At 41.7% G+C, this 17,344-nt stretch overlaps 1 protein-coding gene across 1 annotated transcript in view; it reads left to right on the forward strand.

The window, feature by feature from the left end:
* The window catches only part of LOC132382496 (1-phosphatidylinositol 4,5-bisphosphate phosphodiesterase beta-2-like), a 282,694-nt gene that overhangs the window by 258,237 nt on the left and 7,113 nt on the right, over positions 1-17,344 (forward strand). The window contains exon 31 of the mRNA XM_059952750.1: positions 1,934-2,020. Within this exon, the coding sequence (XP_059808733.1) occupies positions 1,934-2,020 (87 nt within the window). The remainder of the gene's footprint in view (positions 1-1,933; positions 2,021-17,344) is intronic.

A 17,344-nucleotide genomic window follows, 5' to 3' on the forward strand; every position in this document is an offset into this window, starting at 1 on the left:
AGTTCCATCAGTTTGCAGCTGGACCATAGCCCTCCACACCCTTCCATCTTCGTTGTTATCCAAACTTCCCTTCAATGCTGACATCCAACCCACACCCACCACTTCCACTTGCAGCTCATTCCACACTCCCACCACCCTCTAAGTGAAAAGATCCCCTTCGTTTTCCTCTTGAAGATTTCACCTTTCACCCGTAACTTACTGTATGACCTTTGGTTATCAACTCACCCAACTTCAGTGGAAAAAGTCTGCTTGCCTTTACTCTGTCTATACCCCTCATCATTTTGTATATGTACCTCCATCAAATCTCCCCTCATTCTCCTATGCTTCAGAGAATAAAGGCCTAACTAATTCAGCCTTTCACTATAACTTGGGTATGTATGATGCATTAGCCTGGTGATCTATCTGTTACGTGTTCCTAATATAACTGTGAGACTTGCCTGTTACATGCTCCTAATAGCAGAACTGTGAGACTTGTGAGGCTGTCCTAATGGAGATAGAAAATCTGAATCGAAATCATGGATGGATGACCAGCAGAAATACCCAGTTCTGACACAGAAAGGGTATGGCCCACAAAGGGAGGGAATTAAGTAAAGTCAATACAGATAAAAGATTGTTCCTCAGGTTTACACTGGATTTTGATGTAACAATTCAGGAAGTCACAGACAGAGGTCAGAGTGGGAGTTGGAAGGAAACAGGAAACTCGGAGCTATTTATCTCCCTTTCTGATGAACGATTCCATAGCTGCTGCCTGAACTATTAACTGGTTCCAGCATTCTGTTTTTTCTTTATGTGCAGGACTGTAGTTTGTTCCAAGCACTCGGAGTCAATAATAAAAATCCATCAGTATGTTCAGCCCATTGTAGAATCAATCTCTACTCATCAACAGATGCCCTAACACCTCTAGACCTCAATCAAACTGACCATTCCATTAACAGATCCCATTCTACAACAAATTGGTCCAATCTCCTCATAGCAATGGCACCACTCTCTAACAAACTGTTCCCACCCTCAACAGACCAGCCCACGCTAAAAAAAATCCCCACTCACTGCCAACACATCCACCAACTATTCCAATCCATAGTGTTGTAAAAATGACCTCTTACAACGATTAGTGAGGCACAGAGAGATATGTATTTACTGGCAAGTACCTTTATTGTTTAAACTAACAAGTACATGAATTCATATCCTAAATACCTTATGTGCACACTCACTAGGTATCCCTGACTCTCCTGAATAGTCAAAGAATAGCAAAAGTATTACCTGGGCAAAGGAGTTTACGCTGGCCAGGCGTTCCTCGTTGTCCCAATTCACTTGCCACGTGTTTCACGCAGAGTAGCTCATGCTGTATCTGCGATGGTTATTCTGTGAAGTTAGCATCAATTTATTGCCCTCTATCCATCAATTGGCAGTCGATAATTTATGGCCCTTTGTCCTCAATCAGCAATCAGCTTGAATCACTCCAGGAAGACACCACCCCCAACATTCACAAACTTGCACGTTATAGCCAACATCTCACAAATAACTTCTTATTTGGAAATGATCTCCAGTCCAGCAGATTACCTGAAGTATCATTGTGTCTTCTTTAAAACATTGAGCAAGTCCAGTATGTCAAGCTCACAAAATGGAGAATGGTCTTCACAAAATGGCAGCCTCCATCCCCAAGCACGTGGCAAGAACAAAGCCAATTAGACTGTCTGCTTCCACTGTCCTTGATTCATTTGAATTCACTAATGTGTAAACTTCAATTCTTTCTAGCCAACAATAGTTAGATATCCACTCCCCACCATCACTTCCCACTACCCAACCAGCCACTGCAAACCATTGATTCCTCATCCAGCTGAGCACCTAATTCTCTGAACTACCCATCTCACCATATCTCCCCAGCCTTTCTATACTACATCCTTTCATTAATTATATCACTGTATTATTGCAGACTTTAATGAATCAGTCGAAGCTAGAAGACAAACTCCAGGAAAAACATGCAGCTGATTTTGAACAAATTAAGGAAAAGGAAAAAGAGGTAAACTGCATGGGAATAACTTTGTCATATGTATGAAAGCTTGGAGAATTGGATGGTTTTCCTGCATCTCCGTATGAAATGGTGTGGAAATCAAAGGGATACAACTGAGAGATGGGAACCTCTTTAGAATACTTTATCTATGTGAAAGATTGGAAAAGAATTTCTGGGAGCTTTATGTATTCTTCACCAGATTCTGATTCTATCTCATTCTTGTTTGTAATGGTCAAGAAATTTTCAGGCTATAGATTAAGTAACAATGGTGCATTTTGAGGGGAGGACTTATTATCGACTGCTAACTAAAACAAAATAAAAATGTACTGAACTTTGAAGAAAGCATATAGTTTAACGGGGTGGCAGGTGTGAAGATTGATCAGAACAAAAATACAGTCATGACTGATAAAAAGATGTCTCGATTTGGTCAGAAGAGATTCTGCAGATGCTGGAAATCTTGAACAACACACACAAAATGCTGGAGGAACTTAGCAGGCCAGGATGCTGTTACTGGCAAATGTGCACTTCCCTTCAAAGATGTTGCCTGACCTTTTGAATTCCTCCAGCAGTTTGTGTGTGTTGTACTTGATTTGGTCATATGTGATGAAACAGGATCAAAGACGCTGTGGTTAAGAATTCACCCCCAGGGAGTAATGATGGTATAAAGATAGAATTTTGTATATGATTGAGGGATCTGTAACAAACGCCCTCAACATAACTAAGGGGAATTACAATAGTATGAAGATAGAATCACCTATGAAAATAGGTTAAGGAATAGATCAGTGGCAGATATTTAAACAGCTAGTTCATAACTCAACAGAAACATCTCAATTAGAAAAATATACCCCAGGAGAAAGGTGAATCAACTGTGATTAACAAAGGAAATCATATAAAATACTAAAGTAAATACAATAGTTTATAAAACAGGAAGGGCTAATGTTTCACTAGAGAACTGGGGTTTTCACAAGAATCAGCCGTGAGATACTAAGGACAGGAGGGAAGAAACTGATAATGAGAGAAAGCTTGGAAGTAATATTGAAACAGTAAGGGCTTCAATGGATATATATAAACAGAAGAGGATAGCTGGGGTAAGTATGGGGCCTCTAGAGAGGAAGACTGGGGAATTAATAACAGGAACAGAGGAAATGACAGATGTTAAATCAATACTTTACATCATTCTTCACAAGGTTGGACACCGCAAGAATCCCCAGATTTCTGATTGACTAGTTTCAAAGAAAACAGATGACCTGTAGCAATCATAATCTTAAGGGACAAAATATTGTAAAAACTACCGGGGCTAAAGGCAGACAATCACCGGGTCTGAAATGGCTTGTACAGTAAAGGAAGTGGCAACAGAGGGGAGATCTTTCAAAACTAATTTGACTTGTGGGAAAATAGCTGCTGATTAGTAACTCACAAATGTGACTTAGAAGGAAGGAAGACAAAAAGTAGGTAACTATAGGTCAGTCAGAATGGCATTTGTTGGCAAGATGCTGAAGTCAATATCAAGGAAAAAATAATTACACTTTTAGCTTAGGTCACGAATCCCGTGACAAGTTGAAAAGGACCAGCAGAAATGGAACACACCTGGAGTCTGGTTTACTATAAATTAAGACTATATTTATTACTACTACGAATTACTATAATTAAAAACCAGATAATACAATACAAGTTATAAACTATTATGTATATCTCTGTAACTGTGTGTGTGTGGATACAAAGATAATAATCCCGGAGGTAGATATCAGTCTTACGGTGTCAGGTAAGTTTAAGCAGTTCAGTTCACTTTGTGTTGCATCAAGTTGAATTGATAGAGAGAGAGAGAGAGTTAATTGAGTTGTTGTTTAAGTTGGCAGCTTTAGTTGTTCTTGCTTCCGAAGTCTTTAGAGTCACTTCATGTGAACCCCACATAGACACAGACGGACAGAGCCCCTTCTAGGAACAGTCTACTAACCAGCGGCACCGGTTCACCACCAGCAGTCCTCCACAGGCAAGCTCTTACCCGCACTGGTAATCACGGGTCAAAATTATTCGGTCCGTGGCCTCCACCCTCGTGGTGGTCTTAAACTCCACCAGTGGTTTCTCAGAAAGCTTCCGCACTTCTCCCGTGTCATGTCTCCTCTGCCCTTATCAGACCAACTTTTTATATTTCATCTGGAATTTCAACCTTCCATTAACTCAACCGCTCTGAGCTGTTACCATGGTGACTTCCCAGCTCGTGTCTCAGCTGGTGCCGTACTCTCTCTCTCTCTCTCTCTCTTTCTCTCTCTCTCTCAAGGTTACAATTAGAAGTGTTATCAAAACCAAGTCAGTCCTCTCTCTCTTTTAATTGCTTCCTTGTTCATTAGACTGCTGAATTTTCTAGCAGTTTCTCACCTGAGTGACACTTAAATGTAGTCAAACCAAATCAACATGTTTTTATGATAGACAGAGGTCTAGATAGTGGATGTGGAGAGGATGATTTCTATAGGGAGGAAGTCTAGGACCACAGGGCATAGCCTCAGAATAGAGGGATCTTTAGAACGGAGATGCGGAATTTCTTTAGCCAGAGAGTGGTGAATCTGTGGAATTTATTGCCACAGACATCTGTGGAGGCTACATCACTGAGAATATTTAAAGCAGAGGCTGATAAGTTCTTGATTAGAAAAAACATCAAAGGTTACTGGGAAAATGCAGGAGAATGGAGTTGAGAGGGATAATAAATCAGCCATGATGGGCCAAATGTCCTAATTCTGCTCTAATGTCTAATGAAGAATGAGTCTTTTTTGATAAATTGACCTTACCTCTTTGAGAATTTGACACATAAATTTGATAGAGGGGAACATGCAGATGTACAGAATTTGGATTTACAGAAACTATTTGATAAGCCATTAATAAAAGGGCAGTGCAGAAGTTAAAATGTGCTTGTGTGGTTGTTTATCACAGAAAAAACAAGGTCAAAGTAAATGGTCCTTTTTCAAGCTAGAAGTGGAGAACCCCAAGGGTTACATTTTGGCTCTCATAGAAACACAGAAATCCTACAGCACAATACAGGCCCTTTGGCCTACAAAGCTGTGCTGAACATGTCCTTACATTAGAAATTACCTAGGGTTACCCATAGCCCTCTATTTTTCTGAGCTCCATGTACCTGTCCAGGAGTCTCTTAAAAAACCCTATTGTATGCACCTCCACCACTGTTGCTGGAAGCCCGTTCCATGCACTTTTAAACTATTTTTTACACTGCATAAAAAAAACGACTGACATCTCTTCTGTACCTGCTTCCATGCACTTTAAAACTGTACCCTCTCCGTCACTCCAAGGGAAAAAAGGCCGAGTTCACTCAACCTATTGTCATAAGGCATGCTCCCCAATCCAGGCAACATCCTTGTAAATATCCTCTGCACCCTTTCTATGGTTTCCACATCCTTCCTGTAGTGAGGCGACCAAAACTGAGCACAGTACTCAGGGTCCTATATAGCTGCAACATTACCTCTCAGCTCCTAAACTCAATCCCACGATTGATCAAGGCCAATGCACCATATGCTTTCTTAACCACAGAGTCAACCTACGCAGAAGCTTTGAATGTCCTCTGGACTCAGAGATCCCTCTGATCCTCCACACTGCCAAGAGTCTTACTATTAATACTATATTCTGCCATCATATTTGACCTACCAAAATGAACCACTTCACACTTATTTGGATTGAACTCCACCTGTCACTTCTCAGCCCAGTTTTACAACCTATCAATGTCCCACTGTAACCTCTGACAGCCCTCCACACTAGCCACAACACCCCCAACCTTTGTGTCATCAGCAAGTTTACTAATTCATCCCTCCACTTCCTCATCCAGATCATCTATAAAAATCACTAAGAGTAGGGTTCCCAGAACAGATCCCCGAGGCACACCACTGGTCACCTTGCTGAAATCCATGTACTCTACATCTACAGCTCTACCTTCATCAATGTGCTCAGTCACATCCTCAAAAAATTCAATCAGGCTAATAAGGCATGACCTGCCTTTGACAAAGCCATGCTGACTATTCCTAATCATATTATGCCTCTCCAAATGTTCATAAATCCTACCTCTCAGGATCTTCTCCATCAACTTAACAACCACTGCAATAAGACTCACTGACCTATAATTTCCTGGGATATCCCTACTCCCTTCCTTGAATAAAGGAACATCATTTGCAACCCTCTGATCCTCTGGAACCTCTCTCATCCTCATTGATGATTCAAAGATCATTGCCAGAGGCTCAGCAATCTCCTCCCTCACTTCCCACAGTAGCCTCAGGTACATCCTGTCTGGTCCCGGTGACTTATCCAACTTGATGCTTTCCAAAAGCTCCAGCACATCCTCCTTTTTAATATCTACATGCTCAAGCTTTTCAGTCAGCTGTAAGTCATCCCTACAATCGCTAAGATCCTTCTCCGTAGTGAATACTGAAGCAAAGTACTCATTAAGTATCTCTACTATCTCCTGTGGTTCCATACACACTTCTCCACTGTCAGACTTGATTGGTCCTGTTCTCTCACGTCTTATCCTCTTGCTCTTCACATACTTGTAGAATGTCTTGCAGTTTTCCTTAATCCTGCCTGCCAAGGCCTTCCCATGGCCCTTTCTGGCTCTCCTAATTTCATTCTTAAGCTGCTTTCTACTAGCCTTATAATTTCCTAGATCTCTACCATTACCTAGTTTTGTAAACCTTCCATAAGCTCTTCTGTTCTTCTTGACTAGATTTACAACAGCCCTTGTACACCATGGTTCCTGTACCCTACCATCCTTTCTCTGTCTTATTGGAACGTATCTCTGCAGAACTCCACACAAATATCCCCTGAACATTTGCCACATTTCTTCTGTACATTTCCCTGAGAACATCTGTTCCCAATTTATGCTTCCAAGTTACTGCCTGATAGCCTCATATTTCCCGTTACTCCATTTAAATGCTTTCCTAACTTGTCTGTTCCTATCCCTTTCCAATGCTATGGTAAAGAAGATAGAATTGTGATCACTATCTCCAAAATTCTCTCCTACAGAGAGACCTGACACCTGACCATGTTCATTTCCCAATACCAGATCAAGTACAGCCTCTTCTCTTGTAGACTTATCTACATATTGTGTCAAGAAACCTTCTTGAACACACTTATCAAACTCCACCCCATCTAAACCCCTCACTCTAGGGACATGCCAATCAATATTTGGGAAATTAAAATCTCCCAGCATGACAACCTTGTTATTATTACACCTTTCCAGAATCTGTCTCCCTATCTGCTCCTTGATGTCCCTGTTACTATTGGGTGGTCTATAAAAACACCCAGTGGAGTTATTGACCCTTTCCTTTTCCTAACTTCCACCCACAGAAACTCTGTAGACAATTCCTCCATGTCTTCTTCCTTTTCTACAGCTGTGACACCATCTCTGATCAACAGTGCCACGCCCCCACCTCTTTTGCCTCCCTCACTGTCCTTTCTGAAACATCTAAAGCCTGACACTTGAAGTAGACATTCCTGCCCCTGCACCATCCAAGTATCTGTAATGGCCACAACATCATAGCTCCAAGTGTTGATCCACACTTTAAGTTCATATGCTTTATTTATAATACTCCTCGATTTAAAATAGACACATCTCAAACCATCGGTCTGAGTGCATCCCTTCTCTAACACCTGCCTATGTTCCCTTTTGCACTGTCTCCAAGCTTTCTCTACTTGTGAGGCAACCGCCTCTTCCCCAGTCTCTTCAGTTTGGTTCCCACCCTCCAACAATTCTAGTTTAAAATTCTCCACAGTAGCCTTAGCAAACCTCCCTGCTAGAGTATCGGTCCCCTTGGGATTCAAGTGCAACCCCTCCTTTTTGTACAGGTCACATCTGCCCTAAAAGAAGTCCCAATGATCCAGAAATCTGAATCCCTGCCCCTTGCTCCAATCCCTCAGCCACACATTTATTCTCCACCTCATTCTATTCCTATACTCACTGTCACGTGGCACAGGCAGTAATCCCGAGATGACTACCTTTGTGGTCCTGCTTCTCAACTTCCTTCCTAACTCCCTATAGTCTGTTCTCAGGAACTCCTCCCTTTTCCTGCCTATGACGTTGGTACCAATATATGTACCACAGCCTCTGGCTGTTCTCCTTCTCACTTCAGGATATCATGGACACAATCAGAAACATCCCGGACCTGGCACCTGGGAGGCAAACTACCACCCGGGTTCCTTTCCTACATCCACAGAATTACCTGTCTGACCCCTAACTATGGAGTCCTTTGTCATTGCTGCCATCCTCTTCCTTTCCCTACCCTTCTGAGCCACAGGGCAAGAGGCACGGCCACTGTTGCTTCCCCCAGTTCGGCCGTTCCCCCCCTCCCCCAATAGTACTCAAACAGGAATACTTATTGTCAAGGAGTACAGCTTCACAGACTGCTGCCCTTCCCTCTCCTGACTGTCTCCCCAGGCACCAGTGTGACTAGCTACCTATAGCTCCTCTCTATCACATCCTCACTTTCCCTGACCAGACGAAGGTCATTGAGCTGCATTTCCAGTTCCCTAACACAGTCCCTAAGGAGCTGCAGCTTGCTGAACCTGGCACAAATGTGGCTGTCCAGGAGGCTAGGAGTCTCCCAGACCTCCCACATCTGACACCAAGCACAGAACACCGGCCTCATACACATACTTCCTGTCTGTATTCTACATTGACAACCTACCTTGCTGAAGCCCTGTTGAGCCAAAGCCTTCTACTCTGTCTCCCTCTACTCTTTTGATGCCCACTCTCAATTCATTTTGATTTATATATTTATATTAATGCTGTGTGGGGGGGTGCTGGACTCTCGGGATCTAGATGTGGAAGGGCATGTTGTGAGGAGGATATAAGGACTGTGCAATTGGATGGGATCAGTTTTGGTTTGGTATTGTCACATGTACCAAGATACAGTGAAAAGCTTGCCTTGCATATTGTTCATACAGAACAAATCTTTACACAGTGCATTGAGCCAAAAATAAGGTAGAACAATAACAATGCAGAATAAAGCATAAAAGCTACCAAAAAAAGTGCTGTGCATGTGAACGATAAAGTTCAAGATCATACCTAGATAGATATTGAGGCCAAAAGTCTATCTTATCACATAAAGCGTATGTTCAAGAGTCTGCTAACAGTGATAGAGAAGATAATTGGACCCCCCTTTTACTGGGCATCTGTGAAAATGTGGCTTGTAGGCCCTTTCTAACAGCCACTGAATTCCAGAGTGAGAAACCCACCATTCTCTGGCTTCCTATGTCCAGGGAGTATATAACTTCGGTCCTGCCAAATCCGTGGGGTTGGGACGTCTCATCCACTCAGACCTCAGTTTGTGTGAATGTTGTGTGATTTACGGCCCTGCACTATCTAGTCAGCATGAAATAACAGATCGCACATTGCATACAATTATAAAGGAGTATATTTGTGAGTGTCAACAACCAGAGTTAGTAAAGAAATAAAAAAAACAAAAGGGCCCATTATAGTTAAACAGTCGACTGTGCACAGGCTGGAGCTCAAAACTTCCAAAAGCCCTACTGGCCGATCCTCGGCAGACCTCCGCGCCTGGGCTCCATCGAATCGTGTTTTCCCACCAGGTCGAATCTTACGACCGGTTTCCTCCAGCATCTCCCGTCGAACAAAGACCCACCACCAGTTGCCTCTCACAAAACCAGTCCCCTAGCCTGCTCTAGAACCTTCTCCCCATTCCACTCTCCTAATGGGACGGCCCACTTTCCTAACCATTCCTTATCTCCAACAGTAACTCAAACACGGCTTCTACAGAAAGACCATTCCATGAAGTACCCTGCAAAATCAGCAGTAAAACCTTTACCAGGGCCTTACATAAGCCTGGTGGTATGGTGGTATGTGCTTTCAGGTTTTTGTACATCCTGCTTGATGGAATGGGGAGAAGAGAGAATATCTGGATTGGGTGGGGTCTTTGATTATGTTGGCTGCTTCACTGAGGCAGAGAGAAGCATAGACAGTCCATAGAGGGGAGGCTAATTCCAGTGATGTGTTGAGAGATATCCAGAACTCTCTGCAGTTTCTTACGGTCACATGCAGGGCAAGGCATACCAGGTTGCCATTCTAAGTCAGAATTCTTTCTATGGTGCATTGATAAAAGTTGGTAAGAGTCGATGGGAATATGCAAAATTTCTTTAGCCTCCTGGGGTACTATAAATTAGTGAGCTTTCTTGGCCGTGACATCAACATGGTTGGACCACGACAGAGTATTGGAGATGTTCACACTAAGGAACTTGTAGCTCTCATCCTCAACACCATTGATGTAGGCAGCATGTTGTGCACCGACCCCCTTTCTGAACTCAACGTCATTGCTGACATTGAGGGAAAGGTTGTTGTCATGAAACCATGCCACTAAGTTCTCTATCTCTTTCTTGTACTCTGACTCACATTATTTAATGAGCGACTCACTGCACTGGTATCATCTGCAAACTTGTAGATAGTTAGAACACAGTCATAGAATCAGGTTTAATATCACTGGCATATGTCATAAAATTTGTTAACTTAGCAGCAGTGATAGGGAGAAAAAGAAACTGAATTAAAGCAAGTGTGTGTGTGTGTATATATACATGCATATAAATATATTTGTCAAATTAAATAAGTAGTGAAAAAAAAGGAAATAAAAGAGTAGTGAGATAGTGTTCATGGGTTCAATGTCCATTTAGAAATCATATAGCAGAGGGGAAGAAGCTGCTTCTGAATCATTGAGTGTGTGCCTTCAGGCTTCTGTATCTCCTCCCTGTTTGTAGCAATGAGAAGAGGGCATGTCTTGGGTGGTTGGGGCTCTTAAAGAAGGATGCTGCCTTTTTGAGGCACAGCTCCTTGAAGGTAGCCTGGATAACACAGAGTTAGCTAATTTTACAACTCTCTGCAGCTTACCTTCATCCTCTGCAGCAACCCCTCCACCCCAGTGATGCAGCCACTTACAATGCTCTCCACAGAGTGTACAGGGAGTAGAGTTGGGGGTTGTGGAGCCTTGTGGAGCACCAGTGATTAGAAAAATCATGGCAGAGGTATTGCTGTCTATCCTTACTAATTGCGGTCTGTTGGTCAGAAAGCCGAGTCCATAAAATCATAAATTATAGGAACAGAAGTAGGCCATTTGGCCCATCGAGTCTGCTTTGCATTTCATCACGGCTGATCCAATTTTCCTCTCAGCCCAATTTCCTGCCTTCCCCTGTATCCCTTCAAGCCCTGACTAATCAAGAATCTATCAACCTCTGCTCTAAAGACTTGGCCTCCACAGCTGCCTGTGGCAATGAATTCCACAGATCCAGTTGCAGAGGAAGGTGTTATCTTCCAGGATCCAGGATTTAGTGATGAATTTGCTTGGAATAGTAGTATTGAAAGCAGACTCTAGTCAATAAACAATAGCCTGATGTAGGTGTCTTCACTGTTCCAAGTACTCCAGAGATGAGTGTAAGGCTGGGGAGATGGTGTCTGCCATAGACCTGTTTGGATACAGAAGTACTAGGTGAAACGTGGATTTAACATGGCAAAGTGAAAGGTTATGTGCATCAGTAAGAGGAATCTTAAGAGGAAGTTAGATATGGCCCTTGTGGCTAAAGAGATCAGGGGGTATGGAGAGAAAGCAGGTATAGGGATCTGAGTTGGATGATCAGCCATGATCATACTGAATGGCGGTGCTGGCTCAAAGGACTGAATGGCCTACTCCTGCACTTATTTTCTATGTTTCTATGAAAGGCAGACTAATAACTAAATGGAGAAATATTGCAAGTGAATGAAGTTTAGAGGGATCTACATGTTCTTGTATGTGAATTACAAAAGTAAAAAATAGTAAGCAACTGAAGTAAGTAGTTAGGAAAGCAAGTGGCCTGTTGAACTTTATTGCAGGAAGCTTGAAGTTTAGAAATAGGTGGGTATTGTTGTGATTGTACAGGATACTGCTGAAGCTACACTGAGACTACTGTGCACAGTTTTAAGCCCATTATTTAAAAGAAAATATACCGGCATTGAAAGCAGTTCCAAAAAAAGTTTCATTTGGCTAGTTCTTGGAATGAGAAGGTTGTCTCAACACAAGGAGCTTAAGAAATTACTCTATACTCCTTGGCGTTTAGAAGTATAAAGGGTTTTCCTATAAAACATGCTTGAGATTTTTATGGAATATGACAGGGTAAATATTAAGATGTTTCCATCAGTGGAAGCAACTCAAACAAGGGAACACATTTACAAGATTGGGGCAGTCATTTAAAACTGAGGTGCTCTGAGCACTTAATCTCTAATTATTTACCCTGCAGAGTTGTGGAGTCAAGATGATTAGGTATATTTAAAGAATGAGGAATGATCAACCATTATCATGGTGGATTAGGATTGAGGGCTGATTGGCTTTCTGCTGTTCTCTTCTAATCTAAAAAATGAATAAAGAAAGGTGAAACAGAATACAGGAAAAGCAAGCAAGAAATGTAAAAACTGATATTTTTTAAAGCAATAATTAAAAAAAAATAAAATGAGCATTGGTTTGACAGAAAATGAATATTTAATAATGGAAAATAAGGAAAAAGCAGATGAAGCAACAGATTATTGCCTTCTTTTTTGAGAATTCAAGAATACTACAGAGATACTGTAAGTATAAATTTGGAATTGGGCTCAAATTATTGGGAACAGCGGGCTAACACGTCTCATGTTCCTGATGGACTTCATTCCTGGATTGTTAAGATAAGTGACCATTGAGACATATAATGCTTTGGTTTTAATGTCCTTAAGCTCCTTAGATTTGAAGACAGTTCTATTACAATCTCCTTTATTCAAAAGGGGAACAAACCTACAGACCAATTAGCTTAATGAGGGAAAATGTTAGAAGCTATTATTATGGAACAGGTCATAATGAAAAACTCATAGTAATCAAGAAGGGTCAACATGGTTTTGGGAAAGGAAATTAGGTTTGACCAGCTTAGTGGAGTTATTTGAGTAAGTAATGAATAAACAGGAACTACACTGATTTTCAGAAGACATTTGGTTATTGCAGAAAACAGAAGCTATGGTATTGGCAAAGACAGAGGATTAGCGGGCTAGAAAACAGAAAACAGGCTTAAATTTCTTGTCTTCCAGTTGGCAAGATTAGCAAGTGGTGCACCATAGGGAAAGATACAGGGTCCTCAATACTTTATAATTTATGTAACTGATTCGGATGAAGGTGGATGCCAAGATATAAATTCTGAGACAGCTAATGACACAAAGATAGATAGGAAACTAATTTCTGAAGAGGATATAAAGTGACCACAAAGAGATAAATGAGGTTAAATGAGGGGGCAAAATATCTGGCCAATGGAGTACAATGTGGAAAATGTGAAATTATTAATTTTAGCAGGAAAAGTTCTTCTCCTTGGGCCCTTAGCTCCCAGCGAAGCATTGGTCATTGATGTCCTCCCGTCTCCATCGTCCAAAGTCGATCGTATGGTTAGAATTCATCAATGTTTCTGTCATCTATTGTGTCCACTGTACAGGGGACTAGCCTAAACAACTTCACCAGAGCCCTGTTGGCTAGCCTTACCCATTTCCACCTCTCACAATGGGGACATAGGGTTGGACTTTGAGAGGCAGCAGGAGAAATTTTTAACAAATAATAATATTTTAATGGTGCGATTAGAGCTCAGAAATATAAAGGAATGTGAGTGTCTTAGAGCATAATTTGCATTAGATTTGTTTGCAAGTACCACAAGTAATTAGGAAAGCTATCAATATTGTAGGAGGATTAAACACAGAATTAGGAAGGCTGCACTTCAGAGCCATTTGGTATTGGTGAGACCACATCTGGATATTGCGTACAGAACTGGTTTTTATTTAAGGGAAGTTTTTAGCATGTTGGAAGTAGTTCAAAGAAAGCAGACATACCTACAAATCAGTGAGTTTTCTCATGAGAAAAGTTTGGACAGGTTAGACTTGTGTCAGTTACTTTAAGAGAAGGACGAGAGGATTATCCTATTGAGAGAGGCTAAACAGGTGGGTCACTAGTCTTTGTTAAAAACAAAGATTTCCAACCTTTTTTAATGCTATGGACTCTTACCATTAACCAGGAATGAGGGATGGTCTCGTTGAAATATTTAAGATCCCAAGGGACCATGGCAGGATAAATGTCAAGATATTTTCACTAGTGAGTACCAGTCACTTAAAACTGACATACATACTGAGACACCGCTTTTTGAAGCCTTCTCACCATTGAGGACATTTTCAGAAGGCAGCAGTCATTATGAAGGACCCTCACTGTCTGGGACATGCCCTCTTCTTATTACTACCATCAGGAAGAGATACAGAAGCCTGAAGATCAACACTCAATATTTTAGGAACAATTTTTTCCCCTCTGCCATCAGATTTCTGAACGGCCCATAAACCCACAAACACTACCTCATTATTCCTCTTTTGCACTGCTTACTGCATGTTTATTGTAACTTATTGTGTGCTGCCACCATAAAATAACTAATTTCATGACTTGTGCCAGTGGCAATAATTCTGAAGTTTCTTCTTGCAGAGTGTAATAAATATCTGTCATTCATTACTCAAAAGAGTTGTGGAAGCTGACTCCCTGGAAGTGTTTAAAATGGAGGGTGATCGGGAGGTTGAGCCAATGGGGATCTTGCACAGAGGAGTTGAAGCCTAGGGCAGATCAGCCATTATCACGAATGGTGGGGAAGTCTTCATTAGTCTTCTCCTGCTCTATATTATGTTGTTCTTGAATGAAGGGAAACTTGATTGAGACTTGTAAGATACTGAAGGGTCCTGATGGAAGTGGAGAAAATGTTGCACTTTCTTTAATGTGAAAACGAGATGATATTTTTCTGAGTGTTGGGTCTTTGGAAGAAGAAGGATCTTTGAAAGTTGTTAAACCAATTGTTGATAAGTAAGGATGTGAAATGTTACTATTGGATCGGTAGGAATGTAGAATTAAGTTTACAATCAGATCAGTGATTGAAAGCTGGAACAGACTCAACGGGCTGAGTGGTCTGTACTTGTCCTAATCCACCTGTTCATATTACTGCATAATGCTTCCATATCTATCTACATCATAATCCAAGTGGTGGGTTTCACAACAGCCTAATATCCAGTGGAAAATATTTCAGATTACTAAGTTTTAATGGTTCTGAGTGAGAAAGTTGAGGGCTCAAGCTAAACAGAAGAGTACAACACAACACAGGACCTTTGGCCCACAATGTTGTGCCAACCTTATAACCTATTCTAGAATCAATCTAACTCTTCCCTTCCCCATAGCCTTCCAGTTTTCTTTTATCCATGTACTGCATGTACCTGAGATTTTTAAATGTCACTGTTATTGTGTTATTGCCTCTGCTATTGCCCTGACAGCACATTCCATGGACCTGCCATTCCCTTTGTGAATAAAGAAACCTAACTCCGACATTCCCCCCCCCCCCACCCGCCATTCTGTCCTCTAATCACCTTAAAATGATGCTTCCTTGTATTAGTAATTTCCACCCCAGGAAGTCACTGGCTGTCCACTCTCATCGTCTTATACAACTTTATCAAGTCACCTCTTATCCTCCAGAAAGAAAAGCCCCAGCTCACTCAACCTATCCTCATGAGACAAGCCCTCTAAACCAGGTAAATTTTCTCTGCACCCTCTCTAAAGCTTCCACATCCTTCCTATAATTAGGGGACCAGAAGTAAACACAATATCCTGTGTGGTCTAACTAGAGTTTTATACAGCTGTAACATTACCTGATGGCTCTCAAACTCAGTCCCCGACTAATGAAGGCCAATACACCGTACAACTTCTTAACTACCCTATCAATTTGTGTGGCAACTTTGAGGGATTCATGTACGTTGACCCAAAGATCCCTCTGTTCCACCAAACTGCTAAGAATCCTACCATTAAAGCTGTATTCTGCCTTCAGGTTTGACATTTCAAAGTGAATCACCACTTTTCCAGATTTAACTCCACCTGCCATTTTTCAACCCAGCTCTGTATCCTGCTAATGTCCTGTTGTAACCCACTGTAACCTTCTACACTATCTATGCCACTACCAACCTTTGCATCATCCACAAACTTTCTAACCCACCCTTCCACTTCCTCATGTAAGTCACTTATAAAAAAACACACAGAGCAGGGTTCCCAGGACAGATCCCTGCAGATCACCACTGGCCACCAATCTCCAGGCACAATATGCTCCATCTACCTCCACTCTCGTCTTCAGTGAACAAGCCAATTCTGAATCCATGCAACCAAGTCTCCCTGGATCACATGCCCCTGGATTTTCTGAATGAACCTATCACAGGCAGCTTACCAAAAATCTATATACACCACATACACTATAGCTTCATCAATTTGTTTTGTTACCTCCTCAAAGAATTTAATCAGGCTTGTGAGGCATGACCTGCTCCTTAAAAGCTATGTTAACAGTCCCTAATCAGTCTCTGCTTCTGAAAGTGCTCATAAACCCTGTCTCTAGGAATACTCTCCAATAGTTTGCCCACCACAGACAAAAGACTCACTGGTCTATAATTCCCAGGGTTATCCCGAAAAACATACTTGAATAAAGAAATAACATTTGGCTCCCTCCAATCTTCTGGTACTATTCTTGTGACTAATAACAATATAAAGATCATCACCAGAGGTACAGCAAACTCTCTTCACTTCCAGAAGTAATCTGGGGTATGTCCCACCCAACCCTGGGGACTGTTCCAGCACATCCTCTTTCATAAATTTGACATGCTCTAGCATATCAGCCTGTTTTATACTGTCCTCATATTTATCCAGATCCCTCTCACAGGTGAATTCTGAAGCAAAATATTCATTAAGGGCCTCCCCATCTTCTGACTCCTGGCAAGTTTCATCTTTTATCCCTGATCATAGAAACATAGAAATCTACAGCACACAACCTTCAGATCACAATGTTGCGCTGACCATGTAACCTATTCTAGAAGCTGTCCAGAATTTCCCAACTGCATAGCCCTCTATTTTTCTAAGCTCCATGTACCTATCTAAGAATCTCTTAAAAGCTTCTATTGTATCCGACTCTACCACCTTCTCTGGCAGTGCATTCCACACACACACCACTCTGTGAAAAACTTAACCCTGACACCCCACTTGTACCTACTTCCAAGCACCTTAAAACAGTGCTCTCTCATGTTAGCCATTTCAGCCCTAGGAAAAAGTCTCTGACTACCCACATGATCAATGTCTCTCATCATCTTATACACCTCTATCAGGTCACCCCTCATCCTCCATCACTCCAAGGAGAAAAGGCCAAGTTCACTCAACCTACTCTCATAAGGCATGCTCCCCAATCTAGGCAATATCCTTGTAAGTCTCCTCTGCACTCTCTCTATAGTATCCACATCCTTCCTGTAATGAG

This window comes from Hypanus sabinus, chromosome 2 (assembly GCF_030144855.1).
Source record: "Hypanus sabinus isolate sHypSab1 chromosome 2, sHypSab1.hap1, whole genome shotgun sequence".
In the NCBI taxonomy this organism is placed as follows: Eukaryota; Metazoa; Chordata; class Chondrichthyes; order Myliobatiformes; family Dasyatidae; genus Hypanus; species Hypanus sabinus.